Source organism: Carcharhinus amblyrhynchos, chromosome 11 (assembly GCF_965287045.1).
Source record: "Carcharhinus amblyrhynchos chromosome 11, sCarAmb.v2.hapA, whole genome shotgun sequence".
NCBI classification, from domain to species: domain Eukaryota; kingdom Metazoa; phylum Chordata; class Chondrichthyes; order Carcharhiniformes; family Carcharhinidae; genus Carcharhinus; species Carcharhinus amblyrhynchos.
In genome coordinates, this window is record NC_137334.1 from 32,102,025 (window position 1) to 32,119,079 (window position 17,055).

A 17,055-nucleotide genomic window follows, 5' to 3' on the forward strand; every position below is an offset into this window, starting at 1 on the left:
CAGACACAGAGAGAGAGAGAGAGAGAGACACAGACACAAGAGAGAGAGAGAGAGAGAGACACAGACACAAGAGAGAGAGAGAGAGACACAGACACAGACACAAGAGAGAGAGAGAGACACACAGACACGAGAGAGAGAGAGAGAGAGAGAGAGACACAGACACAAGAGAGAGAGAGAGAGAGAGAGAGAGAGAGAGACACAGACACAAGAGAGAGAGAGAGAGAGAGAGAGACACAGACACGAGAGAGAGAGAGAGAGACACAGACACGAGAGAGAGAGAGAGAGAGAGAGAGACACAGACACAAGAGAGAGAGAGAGAGAGAGAGAGAGAGAGAGACACAGACACAAGAGAGAGAGAGAGAGAGAGACACAGACACAGAGAGAGAGAGAGGGAGACACAGACACAGAGAGAGAGAGAGAGAGACACAGACACAGAGAGAGAGAGAGAGAGAGAGAGAGACACAGACACAAGAGAGAGAGAGAGAGAGAGAGAGAGAGAGACACAGACACAAGAGAGAGAGAGAGAGAGAGAGACACAGACACAAGAGAGAGAGAGAGAGAGAGAGAGAGAGAGAGACACACAGACACAGAGAGAGAGAGAGAGAGAGAGAGAGACACAGACACAAGAGAGAGAGAGAGAGACACACAGACACGAGAGAGAGAGAGAGAGAGACACAGACACAGAGAGAGAGAGAGGGAGACACAGACACAGAGAGAGAGAGAGAGAGAGAGAGAGACACAGACACAAGAGAGAGAGAGAGAGAGAGAGAGAGACACAGACACAAGAGAGAGAGAGAGAGAGAGACACAGACACAAGAGAGAGAGAGAGAGAGAGAGAGACACACAGACACAGAGAGAGAGAGAGAGAGAGAGAGACACAGACACAAGAGAGAGAGAGAGACACACAGACACAAGAGAGAGAGAGAGACACACAGACACGAGAGAGAGAGAGAGAGAGACACAGACACAAGAGAGAGAGAGAGAGACACACAGACACGAGAGAGAGAGAGAGAGAGAGACACAGACACGAGAGAGAGAGAGAGACACAGACACGAGAGAGAGAGAGAGAGAGACACAGACACAAGAGAGAGAGAGAGAGACTCAGACACAGAGAGAGAGAGAGAGAGAGAGAGACACACAGACACAAGAGAGAGAGAGAGAGACACACAGACACAAGAGAGAGAGAGAGACACACAGACACGAGAGAGAGAGAGAGACACACAGACACGAGAGAGAGAGAGAGACACACAGACACGAGAGAGAGAGAGAGAGAGAGAGACACACAGACACGAGAGAGAGAGAGAGAGAGAGACACACAGACACGAGAGAGAGAGAGAGAGACACACAGACACGAGAGAGAGAGAGAGACACACAGACACAAGAGAGAGAGAGAGAGAGACACAGACACAAGAGAGAGAGAGAGAGAGACACACAGACACGAGAGAGAGAGAGAGACACACACAGACACGAGAGAGAGAGAGAGAGAGAGACACACACAGACACAAGAGAGAGAGAGAGAGACACACAGACACAAGAGAGAGAGAGAGAGAGAGACACACAGACACAAGAGAGAGAGAGAGAGAGAGAGACACACAGACACAAGAGAGAGAGAGAGAGAGAGACACACAGACACAAGAGAGAGAGAGAGACACACAGACACAAGAGAGAGAGAGACACACAGACACAAGAGAGAGAGAGACACACAGACACAAGAGAGAGAGAGACACACAGACACAAGAGAGAGAGAGACACACAGACACAAGAGAGAGAGAGAGAGACACACAGACACAAGAGAGAGAGAGAGAGAGACACACAGACACAAGAGAGAGAGAGACACACAGACACAAGAGAGAGAGAGAGACACACAGACACAAGAGAGAGAGAGAGAGAGACACAGACACAGGAGAGAGAGAGAGAGAGAGAGAGAGAGAGACACAGACACAGAGAGAGAGAGAGGGAGACACAGACACAGAGAGAGAGAGAGAGACACAGACACAGAGAGAGAGAGAGAGAGAGAGAGAGACACAGAGAGAGAGAGAGAGAGAGAGAGACACAGACACAAGAGAGAGAGAGAGAGAGAGACACAGACACAAGAGAGAGAGAGAGAGAGAGACACAGACACAAGAGAGAGAGAGAGAGAGAGACACAGACACAAGAGAGAGAGAGAGAGAGAGAGAGAGACACAGACACGAGAGAGAGAGAGAGAGAGAGAGAGAGACACAGACACAGAGAGAGAGAGACACAGACACAGAGAGAGGGAGAGAGACACAGACACAGAGAGAGAGAGAGAGACACAGACACAGAGAGAGAGAGAGAGAGAGACACAGACACAAGAGAGAGAGAGAGAGAGAGAGACACAGACACAAGAGAGAGAGAGAGAGACACAGACACAGACACAAGAGAGAGAGAGAGACACACAGACACGAGAGAGAGAGAGAGAGAGAGAGAGAGACACAGACACAAGAGAGAGAGAGAGAGAGAGAGAGAGAGAGACACAGACACAAGAGAGAGAGAGAGAGAGAGAGAGAGACACAGACACGAGAGAGAGAGAGAGAGACACAGACACGAGAGAGAGAGAGAGAGAGACACAGACACAAGAGAGAGAGAGAGAGAGAGAGAGAGACACAGACACAAGAGAGAGAGAGAGAGAGAGACACAGACACAGAGAGAGAGAGAGGGAGACACAGACACAGAGAGAGAGAGAGAGAGACACAGACACAAGAGAGAGAGAGAGAGAGAGAGAGAGACACAGACACAAGAGAGAGAGAGAGAGAGAGACACAGACACAAGAGAGAGAGAGAGAGAGAGAGAGAGAGAGAGACACACAGACACAGAGAGAGAGAGAGAGAGAGAGAGAGACACAGACACAAGAGAGAGAGAGAGAGACACACAGACACGAGAGAGAGAGAGAGAGAGACACAGACACAGAGAGAGAGAGAGGGAGACACAGACACAAGAGAGAGAGAGAGAGAGAGAGAGAGACACAGACACAAGAGAGAGAGAGAGAGAGAGACACAGACACAAGAGAGAGAGAGAGAGAGAGAGAGAGAGAGACACACAGACACAGAGAGAGAGAGAGAGAGAGAGAGACACAGACACAAGAGAGAGAGAGAGACACACAGACACAAGAGAGAGAGAGAGACACACAGACACGAGAGAGAGAGAGAGAGAGACACAGACACAAGAGAGAGAGAGAGACACAGACACAGAGAGAGAGAGAGAGAGAGAGAGAGAGAGACACAGACACAAGAGAGAGAGAGAGAGAGAGAGACACAGACACAAGAGAGAGAGAGAGAGAGAGACACAGACACGAGAGAGAGAGAGAGAGAGAGAGAGAGAGAGAGACACACAGACACGAGAGAGAGAGAGAGAGACACAGACACAAGAGAGAGAGAGAGAGACACAGACACAGAGAGAGAGAGAGAGACACAGACACAAGAGAGAGAGAGAGAGAGAGAGAGAGAGAGACACAGACACGAGAGAGAGAGAGAGAGAGAGAGAGAGACACACAGACACAGAGAGAGAGAGAGGGAGAGAGACACAGACACAGAGAGAGAGAGAGGGAGAGAGACACAGACACAAGAGAGAGAGAGAGAGACACACAGACACAAGAGAGAGAGAGAGACACACAGACACGAGAGAGAGAGAGAGAGAGAGACACAGACACGAGAGAGAGAGAGAGAGAGACACACAGACACGAGAGAGAGAGAGAGACACACACAGACACAAGAGAGAGAGAGAGAGACACACAGACACAAGAGAGAGAGAGAGAGAGAGACACACAGACACAAGAGAGAGAGAGAGAGAGACACACAGACACAAGAGAGAGAGAGAGACACACAGACACAAGAGAGAGAGAGACACACAGACACAAGAGAGAGAGAGACACACAGACACAAGAGAGAGAGAGACACACAGACACAAGAGAGAGAGAGACACACAGACACAAGAGAGAGAGAGACACACAGACACAAGAGAGAGAGAGAGAGACACACAGACACAAGAGAGAGAGAGAGACACACAGACACAAGAGAGAGAGAGAGACACACAGACACAAGAGAGAGAGAGACACACAGACACAAGAGAGAGAGAGAGACACACAGACACAAGAGAGAGAGAGAGAGAGACACAGAAACAAGAGAGAGAGAGACACACAGAGAGAGAGACACACAGAGAGAGAGACACACAGAGAGAGAGACACACAGAGAGAGAGACACACAGAGAGAGAGACACACAGAGAGAGAGACACACAGACACACAGAGAGAGAGACACACAGAGAGAGAGACACAGACACACAGAGAGAGAGACAGACAGAGACAGACAGAGAGACACTCACTCACGTTGAAGATGGTCTCTGTTAAAAGGAGCACTTTAAGCGCAACTTCCAGGCAGGTGCTGATTACCCCTCTGTTCTTGATGAGCACCTCTCCATTCTTGGCAAGTCCCCCCCCACCGCCAATTACACCTCCCCAGAGATCATTGCCCTTTCTAACAATGGCATTAAAGTTTCAAAGGAGCATCAATCAGCATGTCATCCATTGGGACTCAGACCCAAGAATTGTTAGAGGTTGGAGTAAAACTCACCTTCGGACTTCTCTGTAGATTCAATGTTGGGGTGTACACACTGAAGGCTGTAGGTTCTGGGCTAGTATGAACCGAAGGGTCAAGAGGTGTTTGTTCATCCCACAAGGAGAGTCTCTGAGATGGCCAACTAGTTTGTTTTTAATGTCTAAGCCAACCCCCCGGAAACGGTGATCATCTTCACGTTTACCTTTCCAGAAGAAAACGTGCAAATACCTTGTTCCTGGAGTTGACCTTCCCCTCCTTGCCATGTTTTGCTTAGAGAGGTGATATCCATGCCAAAACATCTGAGCTCGCAGGCAATGACAGACCAGTGGCTCACAGTGGTCTTGACTGCACTACAGAAATCTCACGCATCATGGTTATAGACTAGCTGGATCATTTGTGCTTCCTTAACCTACCATATGTTCTTTACATTGCAGGTTTTTTTTTGCTGGACTTTTGTCAATCATCAGCAGAGCTGCATTATTGTTTAAGATGGCCTGCTGTTTCAGGGTCAGAAAAACTTTGAGCTCAAGACTCATCAGCCCCTGGATTTCCTGGTCATTGAACCAGTCTTGGTGCTTCCTGCACATGCTGATTACGCACGGCTTGAGGGCAGACCAGGTACTGTGGATGCTCGGTATCTTTGGATCATGGGGAGTTGTCAAATTGGTAGTGAGGCACTGGGTAAATAGGGCTGTTTTTTCAGATCAGGGCTTCAGAGATGTTTTCCTGCAGTATCGTTTCTATTGCCATTGCTGCTTTGGGGGTATGTTGATGTTGATCACAGAGCAAACGCAACAGTAACCCACCCATTGGCTCCTGACATGACACCAGTGATACGCACCAGTGTTCTTGCGGTCCCTTAGCTGGAGAATGACATAGTGGAGCACGAGTCAATACTTGGAGCAAGGGTGTTGCCATGAAGCCTTGGTGCTCGTCTCCAATGGAACAGGATAGTTATGACATTACATTGTCGGGAGCAGGGTACTGTTAGTATTGAATTTACCTAGCCCCCTCTGCCAATTATACCTCCCCAGGAATCATTGCCCTTTCCAACTATGGCATTAAAAGTTTCAAAGGAGGATCAGCATGTCACCCATTGGAATTCGGACCCAAGGATTGTTGGAGTAAAGCTCTGTGGTCTTTACACATCCAGTTAAGAATGGTGGTGGATAATTAAACAACGCTGGAGGAGGAGACTCCACAAATATCCCCATCCTTAAATGATGGAGGAGCCCAGCACATCAATACAAAAGATGAGGCTGAATATTCACAGCAATCTTCAGCCATAAGTGCCAAGTAGATGATCAATCTCAGCCTCCTCCAGTGGTCCACAGCATCTCAGATGCCAGTGTCCAGCCAATTTGATTCACTCCACATGATATCAGAAAAAAAACGGTTGGAGGCATGGATACAGCAAAGGGGTCTTGATAACATTCCGACAATAGTACTGCAGATTTGTGCTCCAGGACAAGGCAAGTTGTTCCAGTACAGTTACAATACTGGCATCTACCCAACCATGCAAAAAAATTGCCTAGTATGTCCCGTACAAAAAAAAACAGATCAAATTCAACCCGGGCAATTACTGCCCAGTCTATTCTCGATCATCAGTAAAGTGAAGGAAGGGGTCATCATCAACAGTGCTATCAAGCAGCACCTGCTCAGCAATAACCTGCCCAGTGACGCCCAGTTTAGGTTCATTCAGCTCCTGACGTCATTTCAGCCTTGGTTCAAACATGGACAGGAGTTGAATTCCAGAGGTGAGGTGAGAATGGCAGCCCTTGACATCAAAGTTGCATTCCACCGAGAGTGGTATTGAGGAGCTCTAGCGAAAGTGGAATCAATGGGTACCAGGGGGCAAACTCTCCACTGGTTGGAGTCATACCTGGTACATAGGAAGATGGTTGTGGAAGGTCAGTCATCTCAGCTCCAGGACATCCCTGCAGGAGCCCGGGAGGGTAGTATCCTAAGCCCAACAATCTTCAGCTGCTTCATCAATAACCTTCCCTCCATTATAAAGATCAGAAGCATGGCTGTTCTCTGATGATTGCATAGTGTTCAGCACCATTCATGACTCCTCACGTACTGAAGGAGTACATGTTCATATGCAACAAGATCTGGATAATGTCCAGGCTTGGGCTGACGAGTGGCAAATAACAACATTCGTGCCACACAAATACCAGACAATAACCAATAAGAGACATTCTAAACACCATCCCTTAAATTCAGTGGTGTAACCATCACCGAATTCCCCATTGTCAACACCTTTGGGGTTACCATTGAACAGAAACTCAACTGGATTCATCACATAAACACAGTGGCTACAAGAGCAGGTCAGAGACCAGGAATACCGTGGTGAATAACTCACCTGACACCTGAGCCTATCCACCACCTACAAGGCACAAATCAGAAGTGTGATGGAATACTTCCCATTTGCCTGAAAGGGCGCAGCTCCAACAACACTCAAGAAGCTTGACACCAACCAGGACAAAGCAGCCCGCTTGACTGGCACCACATCCACAAAACATTCATTCAATCACTTCACCACTGATGCGCAGCAGCAGCAGCAGCAGCAGCAGCAGCAGCAGCAATAATGTGTATTATCTACAAGATGCACTGCAACAATTCAAAAGATCCTTAGACAGCACCTTCCAAACTCACGTCCACTTCCATCTAGAAGGACAAGGGCAGCAGCTAAATGGGAACACCATCACCTGCAAGTTCCCCTCCAAGCCACTCATTATCCCAACTTGGAAATATAATTGCTGTTATTTCACAGTTGCTTGGTCAGATTCCTGGAATTCCCTCCCTAACGGTATTGTGGGTCAATCCACAGAACATGGAATGCAGCAATTCAATGCAGCAGCTCACTACCACCTTCTCAAGGGCAACTAGGGATGGGCAATAATGCTGGCCGGCCAACGACGCCCATATCCCACAAATGAATTTTTAAAAAACTCTTCTTCGGACTTCTTTGTAGCTTCAATGTTGAAGTCTGTAGGTTCTGGACTAATGTGAGCTGACAGTCAACAGGCATTTGTTCATCCCACGAAGAGTGTTTCTGAGACAGCCAACTAGTTTGTTTTTAATGCCTGAGCCAGCCTGTGGAGCAGACGGTGATAATTTTCACATTTACCTTTGCAGAAGAAAATGTATTGGCATCTTGCTCCTCGAGTTGACCTGCCCCTGCCCGGTCTTGCTTAATGAGGTGACATCAATGTCAAATCACCCGAGCTCCCAGGCAATGATTGCAGTATGCCGTTCCAGTCTGTCACTACTGGAAGTGTCTGTGAGGGTCCTGATGTTCCAAGTCCCAAACTTAAGTATAAGGGTGGAAGGTGCCTCTGCACAAGTTCTTTTAACATGGGGTGACCATTACACAGCAGCTACCAGGCAGGCTTGATGGAGCAAGGCCTTGGTTCAGTGACAAGGAGGTTCATGATGACTGGAGACCAAGCTCCATGGTATAGGCCTAGAACATATTCCTACTGTTCCCCTTTTTCCTTCCCATACTATCACTACGTATTTATATTACAACTCATCAGGAAGATTTCAATCAGGATGTTCATTACTCTTGGCTTTAGTGCAAAAGACTCAACTTCTCAAGTTTCTTGATTTTAATTTCTCATCTCTAATGAATCTACACTGCACATTTTCCATGGCTTTTGTACCAATCGGTCCAAAATTGCACATATCTTTCCAAATGGAAAGGTTGAAGCTTACAGGCAGCAAGTCTTGGCAGATTATTAGTCATCAAAAATTTCTGGTTGTGTATACAAGTGCATGCTGGAAGGAATAGTACCATCTTTTTCCTCAGGTGGCTAAAGATCGCTCAGCACTCTTTCAAATAGCAAATCGAGTTCTCCCCAGTGTCCTGGTCAAAATGAAACTTCCAACCAACAATGTTAGATTAGCTGATCATTATCCAATACAAATTTGACTACACTTCAGAAGTAATTCACTGAATATAGGGCAATTGAAGCATACTGAGGTTGCAAAAGGTGCAATACAAATGCAAGTGTTTGTTTTCTTTTTTCCAGACTTGAATGACTTGCTGGCCAAAGCATGCTGTATGCTGTGCAGTCTAATCAAAGCAATATATAATTTGAGCACATTGTTCAGAATTCTGTTTGTTTTGCAGCTCTGCAGTGACAGAGCCTGGTGTCACATTAACCAAGATCCTTACTTCAGCTTCACCCTTAGCTGTTTTACCATTCAGACAATGCAGTCAATTCCTAATTGATAATACTTTATATTTTATTCAATTCTATCTCCCAAAGCACTGTCTCAATAAACCATTCCTTCAAAAGCAAACTGGTCATATTTCTATTAAATTTTTCAAATCCAAGTCATTGATATTAATTTTTGTTGGCGGATTTTGCTGGTTGCTTATGCTGGGTTAATTATTTTCATGCATCTGTTTACCAGTTATCCAGTTGACAAAATTTCTTCAGCAGTGGTTCACTACTACAAAATAAATACAAAATTTGAGTCAATCAAGTGGGACAAAATGTGCATGTTGAACATGTGGCATGTTTAAGGTGTGAGGCCAGCACATAAGATGCAATGAGCATAAAGGTAGCTTGTCAAATTTAAAATGTATTTCATGTTATTTTTCACCAAGTATTTTAGCTTAACTTATTTTTCACTGTGATTTGCCATCGCTTATATGTTCCAGCACTTCGATTGAAAGCCATCAACTGGAAATTCTGACTGTTTCCTTCCCACCATGTTGCCAGGTTTGCTGAACTTTAATATTTCATTTTCTGTTTTATTTAAGCATTTGCTGGTTTGTGATTAACCTTACACAAAACCGACAACCAGTTAAAAGTTTTCCAACTTAAAACCTTAAAGATGGAATTTCTATGCAGAATCACTGCATGCTTTTTAAAATTAATTTTAAGAGACATGGGCATTATTGGCTCAGCCAGAATTTATTGCCCCTCCCTAGTTGCCCTTTGGAAGGTGGAGAGCTGTCTTCTTGTGCCACTGCAATCTTCGAGCTTGGAGAGGGAATTCCAGTACTTTGATCAAGTGGCAATGAAGGAACAGTGATATATATACACAGGGGTTAGCACTGCTGCTTCACAGTGCCAGGGTCCTGGGTTTGATTCCCGGCTTCGGTCACTACGTGTGTAGAGTTTGCACGTTGTCCGCATGGATTTCCTCTGGGTGCTCCAGTTTCCTCCCACATTCTAAAAGACATACTGGTTAGGTGAATTGACCCAAACAGGCGCCGGATTGTGGCGACATGGGGAATTTCACAGTAGCTTCATTGCAGTGTTAATGTAAGCCTTACTTGATTCGAAGAAATAAACTTTACTTTTACTTTACATTCCCAAGTCAGGGTGGTGAATGACTTGGAGGGGAACATTCAGGTGGTGGTGTTCCCAAGCATCTGCTGCTCTTGTCCTTCTAAATAGCAATGGTCATATGTTTAAAAAGTGCTGCCTAAGGAACATTGATGAGTTCCTGCAGTGAATCTCGCAGATTGATTGTACACAGCTGCCACAGTCGGTGGTGAAGGGACTGAATGTTTGTGGAAGAGGTAGCAGTCAAATAGGATGCTTTGTCCTGAATGTTGTTGATGATTGTTGTTGTAGCTGCACTCCAAGCATGTGGAGAATTCCATTACACTCCTGAATAGGGCACACAAGGCAAGTGGTTAGCACTGCTGCGTCACAGCGTCAGGGATCTGGGTTCGATTACCAGCTTGGGCAACTGTCTATACGGAGTTTGCACGTTCTCCCCACGTCTGCATGGGTTTCCACGGGGTGCTCCAATTTCCTCCCAGAGTCTGAAAGACATGCTGGTAGCTAACTTCTCCTTCTGTGTACCCGAACGAATGCCAGAGTATAGCAACTAGGAGATTTTCATTGCAGTGTTAATGCAAGCCCATGTGTGATACTGATAAACTTTTTAACCTTTGTGCCTTGCAGATGATTGACAGACATTGGAAATCAGGAGGCGAGGTACTCAGCACAGAATTCCTTGCCTTTGATCAGCTTTGGTAACCACAGTATTTATATGGCTAGTCCAGTTCATTGGTAACAGTAATGCCATTGAATGTCAAGAGGCAATGGTTTGATGCTCTCTTGTTGGTGATGGTCATTGCCTGGCACAAATATTATTTGCCACTTGTCAGCCAGACTTGATCATCCAAGTGTCGCTGCATTTGGTCATGAACTGCTTCAGTATCCAAGGAGTTGCAAATGGTACTGAACATTGTGCAAGTGAACATCCCTATTTCTGACCTTATCCTGGAAGGGTGCTCAAGCAGTTGAAGATGGTGGGCCTGGGACACGACCCTGAGGAGCTCCTGAAATGATGTCCTGGAGCTAAGATGATTGACCTCTAATCACCATAACCAGCTTCCTGTGTGACAGGTATGCTGCCGACCAGCAAAGTTTTCCACAATTCCCACAGATTCAAGTTTTGCTAGAATTCCTTGATGTCATACTTGGTTAATTGCTGCCTCGATGTCAACGGCAGTCACTCTTGCCTCAGGCATTTAATTCTTCCGTCCATGTTTGAACCAAGGCTATAAGGAGGTCAGGAGCTGAGTGATGCTGTCAGAACCCAAACTGAGTGTCTGTGAGCAGGTAAGTGCAAGTTGATAGCGCCACTGATAACTCCATCCTTCACTTCATTGATCAAGGTTTGACTGCTGGAGTAGTAACTGTACTGGAATAGCGTGGCTAGGGGTGCAGCAAGTTCTGCAGCATAAGTGATGGGTCACAAACGTGGCATTTCTGGCTGGAAATTGTTGTGAATGCTTCAGCTTTATCTTTTGTACAAGTGTGCTGGCTCCTCCACCATTGAGGATGCAGATATTTGTGGAACTTCCTCCTCCAGTGCATTGTTTATAATCATTCATGGTTAGATGTGACAGGACTGCAGACCCTAGATCTGATCCATCAGTTGTGGAATCATTTAGCTCTGTCTCTCATTTGCTGCTAATGATGTCTAGCACAGAAGTAGTTCTGTCCTGGACTTGAGTTTGACCAGACTGATACCTCGTTTTAGGTACTGTGTTGCTCACAGCATGCTCTTCTGCACTCTTCATTGAGCTAGGGTTGATCCCTGGCTTGGTGATAATGATAGAGGTGGTATATGCCAGGCTCTAAGACTGCAGATTGTGGTTGAGTACAATTCTGCTGCTGACAGCCCACAGTGACTCATGGATGCCCAGATGAATTGCTCGATCTGTTCAAAGTCTGCCCCATTTAGCATGGTGGTTATGCCATACAATGGAAGACTCCTTCAATGCGAAGAAGGGACATGACCTCCACAAGGACTGTGCAGTAGTCACTCCTACTGATACAGCCAGGGGCAGATGCATCTGCAATAGGCAGTTTGGTGAGGATATCAGTCAAATACACTGTTTGCCCTTGTTGGTCCTTCACCACCTGCTGCAGTCCCAGTGTCAGCTTTGTTCTTTAGGGCCCTGCCAACTTGGTCTGTGGTGGCACTGCCAAGCCACTCTTGGTGATGTGAAATAATCTTTTTACCATCAATACAGAAAATGAAAAATACAAGTGCAGAATTCATGAAATAGTATGCTAATGGTTGGACATGAAGAAACGTAGACAGAGGAACGCATGAATTATCAGAATTCAAAGTTGGTTACAAATGAAAATAAATGGTGTGCTGTTGAGGAGAAAATGATAATTTAAGATTGTAATAGGATGGGAGGGACTTATCTGAGACTTTTGGTTATTACATGGTATACAGTAAAATAGCTTGAAACGTTAAGCTATTGGAAAATCGTGGAAACCTGCGGGAGTCTGAGAACAACAAACACCACAAGTAGTACTGTTTATCACAATGTTTGAGGCTATCCGATCAGCAGAATGTCATTTCCCTCCTTTACCCAAGTCCACTGGGCTAGACATGCTCTAAGGCTCCAACTACCCAAGCCATAAAGTTGTTTCCTCCATCATCCTTCGGCTACATCACAGCTGGGATGGCTCTTGCTCTGACCCAGAGCACATGAAACTACAAACAGCTGTGAACATAACCCAGTGCATCACACAAACCAACCTCGTATCCATTGATCCCATCTACACTTGCTGCTCTGTAACAAAAGTAACAAGCCACATTGCCTGGACATATTTTCTTTTACCTTCTTCTGTCGGGAAGATAGACAAGTCTGAGATCACGTATCAACTGACTCAAGAGCTTTTTCCCTGCTGCCAGACTTTTGAATGCACCTATTATATATTAAGCTGATCTTCTCTTCTCCCTATCTGTAACAGCAACACTATATTCTGCATCCTCTCCTTTCCTTCTCCCCATGTACTCTATCAACAGTATGTTTTTGTCTGTATACTACATGAGACAATACTTTTCACTGCATCCCAATACATGAGAATAATGAATCAAATCATGCCCTCTCCAAGCTAATGTTGTCTGTAAGACCTGCTGTCTCACCCCTACACCCACTAAATTGTTCCATCCTTGACACCCATGTGTTATAAACAATTCTTGTTCCACAGATGCTGACCCCTCTATTTCAAATCTGCCATCATCACCCTTTCCTCGATCCTTGACATTTGTACTTGCAAATACTAGCTTATCGCCAAACTTCTCAAAGATCAATAAAGTTGATTAATTCATAAATAAATACATCAGTGAGTCATGGTATTGGAGCTATATGCAAATGTAGTCGGATAAATAAAAATTATAGAAAGGGTCGACAGACAACGCAACTGGCTATGTGCGTTGTCACGGAAAATACATATGTCACGCTGTTTGATATATTTAAATAAATATTTCATGACATACATGCAGAAATTATGTACTTTTATAAGCACTTGATACGTAATCACTGGATTAAAGTGTGATACCTGGATTACAGGAATTTAATCTACAAGAGATTACTGGAATGCACTCCTGCTCTGTCATACTGCAATAACCCAATTTCCTTCCAATGTCCCGCTATTATTCACTTCCTATTTATGCGGAGTTTATTCCTTATTCCCTTATACTTACTTATTCGCAGCCAAGTTATTGGTCGAGGCTGATGGTTTGTCTGTGTTCCCCTCGGCCAGCGCTCCCTCGGATTTGCCACTGCTGCAGTAGGCGGCTCGAAGCTGCTGCCGGTGACCTTGATGCTGGTGGCGGTGGAGCAGCAGCTGCTGCCGCGGCTCCCACCGCCCGGCGAAGCCGCTGGTAAAGGTGCTGCGGTGGAGTCCGCCCGGGGGCCTCAGGCCGATCTCCAGTAGCTCCCGCAAGACGAGAGGAGTCACCACCCGTAACATCATGGCAGCCCTTTCTGCGAGCGCGAGTGACGCCGACCGATGGTTGACCACAAGCAGGGACTGACGCCCGCTGGTCAGTGCGGCGCGAGGCTTGGACAACTGATGCCGGCTGATCAGTGGGTGGGTGGTGGGGGGGCGGGGAGAGGAGGGGGGTGGTGGGAGGAGGTTCTAACACCGAAGGGTCAGTGAAGAGATGGGTACTGACACGGGCTGGTCAGTGGGACGTTGACGCCGGCTGGTCAACGGGAGGAGAGGGGTCTGACGCGGCTAGTCAGTGGAAGGAGGAGGGGGTCCTGACGCGGCTGGTCAGTGGAAGGAGACCTGACGCGGCTGGTCAGTGGAGAGGGTCTAACGCCGACTGGTCAGTGGGAGGAGGGGGGAACCTGACGCCGGTTGGTCTGTGGTCACACGAGGGGGGGGGAGGGGGGGCAACTGCTGGTGGTTGGGCGCACAGACACAGCCTAACCGTCCTCGCACGCGGTCACTGCGAAATGCGCGAGGCGGCGCAGAACCTTATTCCAACCCGCAAGCGGAAGTTTCACCCTCCTCCCAACTGCCTGTGTTATTGGTTACCGCGCTGTGTCAATCAAATATCCCCGGCTCCCATGTCTGGCTGGTGAGTTATTGTTGAATCCCCGTTTGCTGAAGAGGAAGAAAATCTGATACAGCGAGATTATTTTGTCTTGTATGACCAGGTTCCTGGTTTTGAACCAGTTTTGGGATGCGTACGTACATTTAATATACGTGAATGTAATACCTTTGTAGAATTTGAACTGTACACGACAAACTGGCAATTTTCTATAGCCACGTGGACAGGTTGAAATGTGCCAGGAGTGATCTTTTGGCCAAAACAAATTCTGAGCATTAGTTGGCCTCTTTTAAGGTCAAACCAAATAAACAAACTCAAGTTAAATCAGGACAAAGTAAAAGGGGCAGCTCCCCAAAAGAAAGGGGAACAGTCCGAACAAAATCAAAGTGCAAAGGAAATTTGAAAACATCAATTTAAAATGTGATTATTAGGGACAGTAATGCACCCCAGCCTCTGTAGTGCCCAACGGGCACGGAAGGCGTCAACTGGGGCATTATTTGGAACTGGGGTGAAAAGAAAGGATCACCTGGACATTCGTTGCCAAACTGAAAATCCTCTTAAAGCTACACTAGTGAATAGTTCTCATAGACCCCTGTGTCCAAGCGATTGCTTTCTATTCAAATAAACAACCTGTAGTGAGATTTAAACTAATAAAAAAATCACAATTATGAGAAGCCATTCGACTCACTGTGCGGGCATCTCTCCGCTTGAGTCATTTAGTGCCATTGTCCTGCCTTCTCCCCAAAATTCTGCAGATATCCTTTCAGATGACAGTGTAATTCCCATATTGGATTTCTGCACATGTACAAACAAGCATCAGTGGCCATCTTGCGTGGCCATATTATGTGGGCAGAAAACAATGTTACTTTAAATCTGAACCCTCTCATTGTCAGTCATGCTGACACTATAATTAAGAAAGCCCACCAATGCTTCTACTTTCTCAGAAGACTAAGGAAATTTGACATGCCAGCTACAACTCACCAACTTTTACAGATGCCCCATATAAAGCATCCTTTCTGGTTGTATCACAGCTTGGTATGGCTCCTGCTGTGCCCAAGACTGCACGGAACTACAAAAGGTCATGAATATACCCCAATCTATCATGCAAACCAGTGTCCCATCCATTGACTCTGCCTACACTGCCTCGGCAAAGCAGCCAATATAATTAAAGACCTCACGCACCCCAGACATTTTCTCTTCCACCTTCTTCCTTCAGGCAAAAGATACAAAAGACTGAGGTCACGTACCAACTGTTCAAGAGCAGCTTCTTCGCTCCTGCTGTCAGACTTCTGAATGGACTTACCTTGCATTAAGTTGATCTTTCTCTATACCCTAGCTATGACTGTAATGCTACATTCTGTACTCTTGTCATTTTCTTCTCTATGAACGGCATGTTTTGTCTGTTTAGCACGCAAGAAACAATATTTTTCACTGTATGTTAATACATATGACAATAATAAATCAAATAGAAATCAATCCTGACAAGAATGGGAGTGGTTTCTCCCTATCTAATCTAGCCAGATCCTTCACGATTTGAATAGCTCTATCAAATCCACTCACAGTGTTCTTTTCTCGAACGAAAACCATCCTAACTTCTTATTGTGTATGTGGTGTCTGACACTTTAAGACAGTGCAGCAGAATTGAGTCATCTGACTTGAAGGACCAATGGAAATTTGTGAGTAAATGTTCACAGCACAGGATGGAGGTTCTCCCAGGTAGAACCTTCTAGCAGCCATGGTCAAAATGTCTAAGAACTAGCCATCGTGCTGCATAAGCCTCCTTTACCTAAATTTCTCTTATAAATAAATATCTTTTGTTCCAAACAAAGTCTAAAATCTTTTAACAGTGCCTTAAGAGTCACAACATAACACTTCTCCAATCTATCTTCATAACTGAAATTCCCGATTCCTGAAGCCATTCTCATGAATCCTACATTTTCTCTAATACTTTCACATCCTTCCCAAAGTGCAACACACAGAACTGGATGCAAGATTCCAGCTGAGGCCAATTTAGCATTTTATACAAATTAAACATAATCTCTTTGGTCTTGTATTCTATGCCCTTTTTAATAAAGCCTGGCATGCTATGGGGGCGATTTCCCTAAGAAGAAACTAAGTGCCCAACGGGCTGAGAAACAGTTGGCCCCGATTGCATGCTCCCAACCTTACCAATCCCTAATGCGGTTCCCCCCCACCATCACTGATTGCCCCGCCATCCCCCTCAGGCCCTGCTCCCTTGACATTGCCCGATGTCTTGTGGGTAGTGCCAGGGTGCCTAGTGGGAAGTACCAGGCTGACACTGCCCAAGTGTCACCCCCTGCCCTCAAACTCTGGTGGGGGAGGGGATGTCTAAATGGCCTCTATCACCATCAGCAAGGCCATCATACCTAGTTCTCGTTGATGGGGTCCAGCTTTAATCCCCACAGCTGGGAACCATTAGTGAGCCCAGCCAATACGTTCCCAGGTTTGCTAATGACATGGAAACTGGAATTTAAGGATTGTAGTCAGCCTCGCGCTGTTTTCTGGTGAGAAGCTGATTACGCCATAAAAAGTGGCCCAGGAATGTCTGGTTGCAAATCTTGCTACACGCCCCCCCCATGATATTTCCCACTGCGCTATTCAAGCAGTGCAGCAGA

At 46.1% G+C, this 17,055-nt stretch overlaps 1 protein-coding gene across 2 annotated transcripts in view; it reads right to left on the reverse strand.

Annotated features, from left to right (window-relative positions):
- The window catches only part of glsb (glutaminase b), a 129,713-nt gene extending 115,475 nt beyond the window's left edge, over window positions 1-14,238 (reverse strand). For both annotated transcript variants that reach the window (XM_080198813.1, XM_080198814.1), the window contains exon 1: window positions 13,562-14,238. In XM_080198813.1, the coding sequence (XP_080054939.1) occupies window positions 13,562-13,833 (272 nt within the window). In that variant the 5' untranslated portion in view covers window positions 13,834-14,238. The remainder of the gene's footprint in view (window positions 1-13,561) is intronic.
- Between the last annotated feature and the right edge of the window lie 2,817 nt (window positions 14,239-17,055).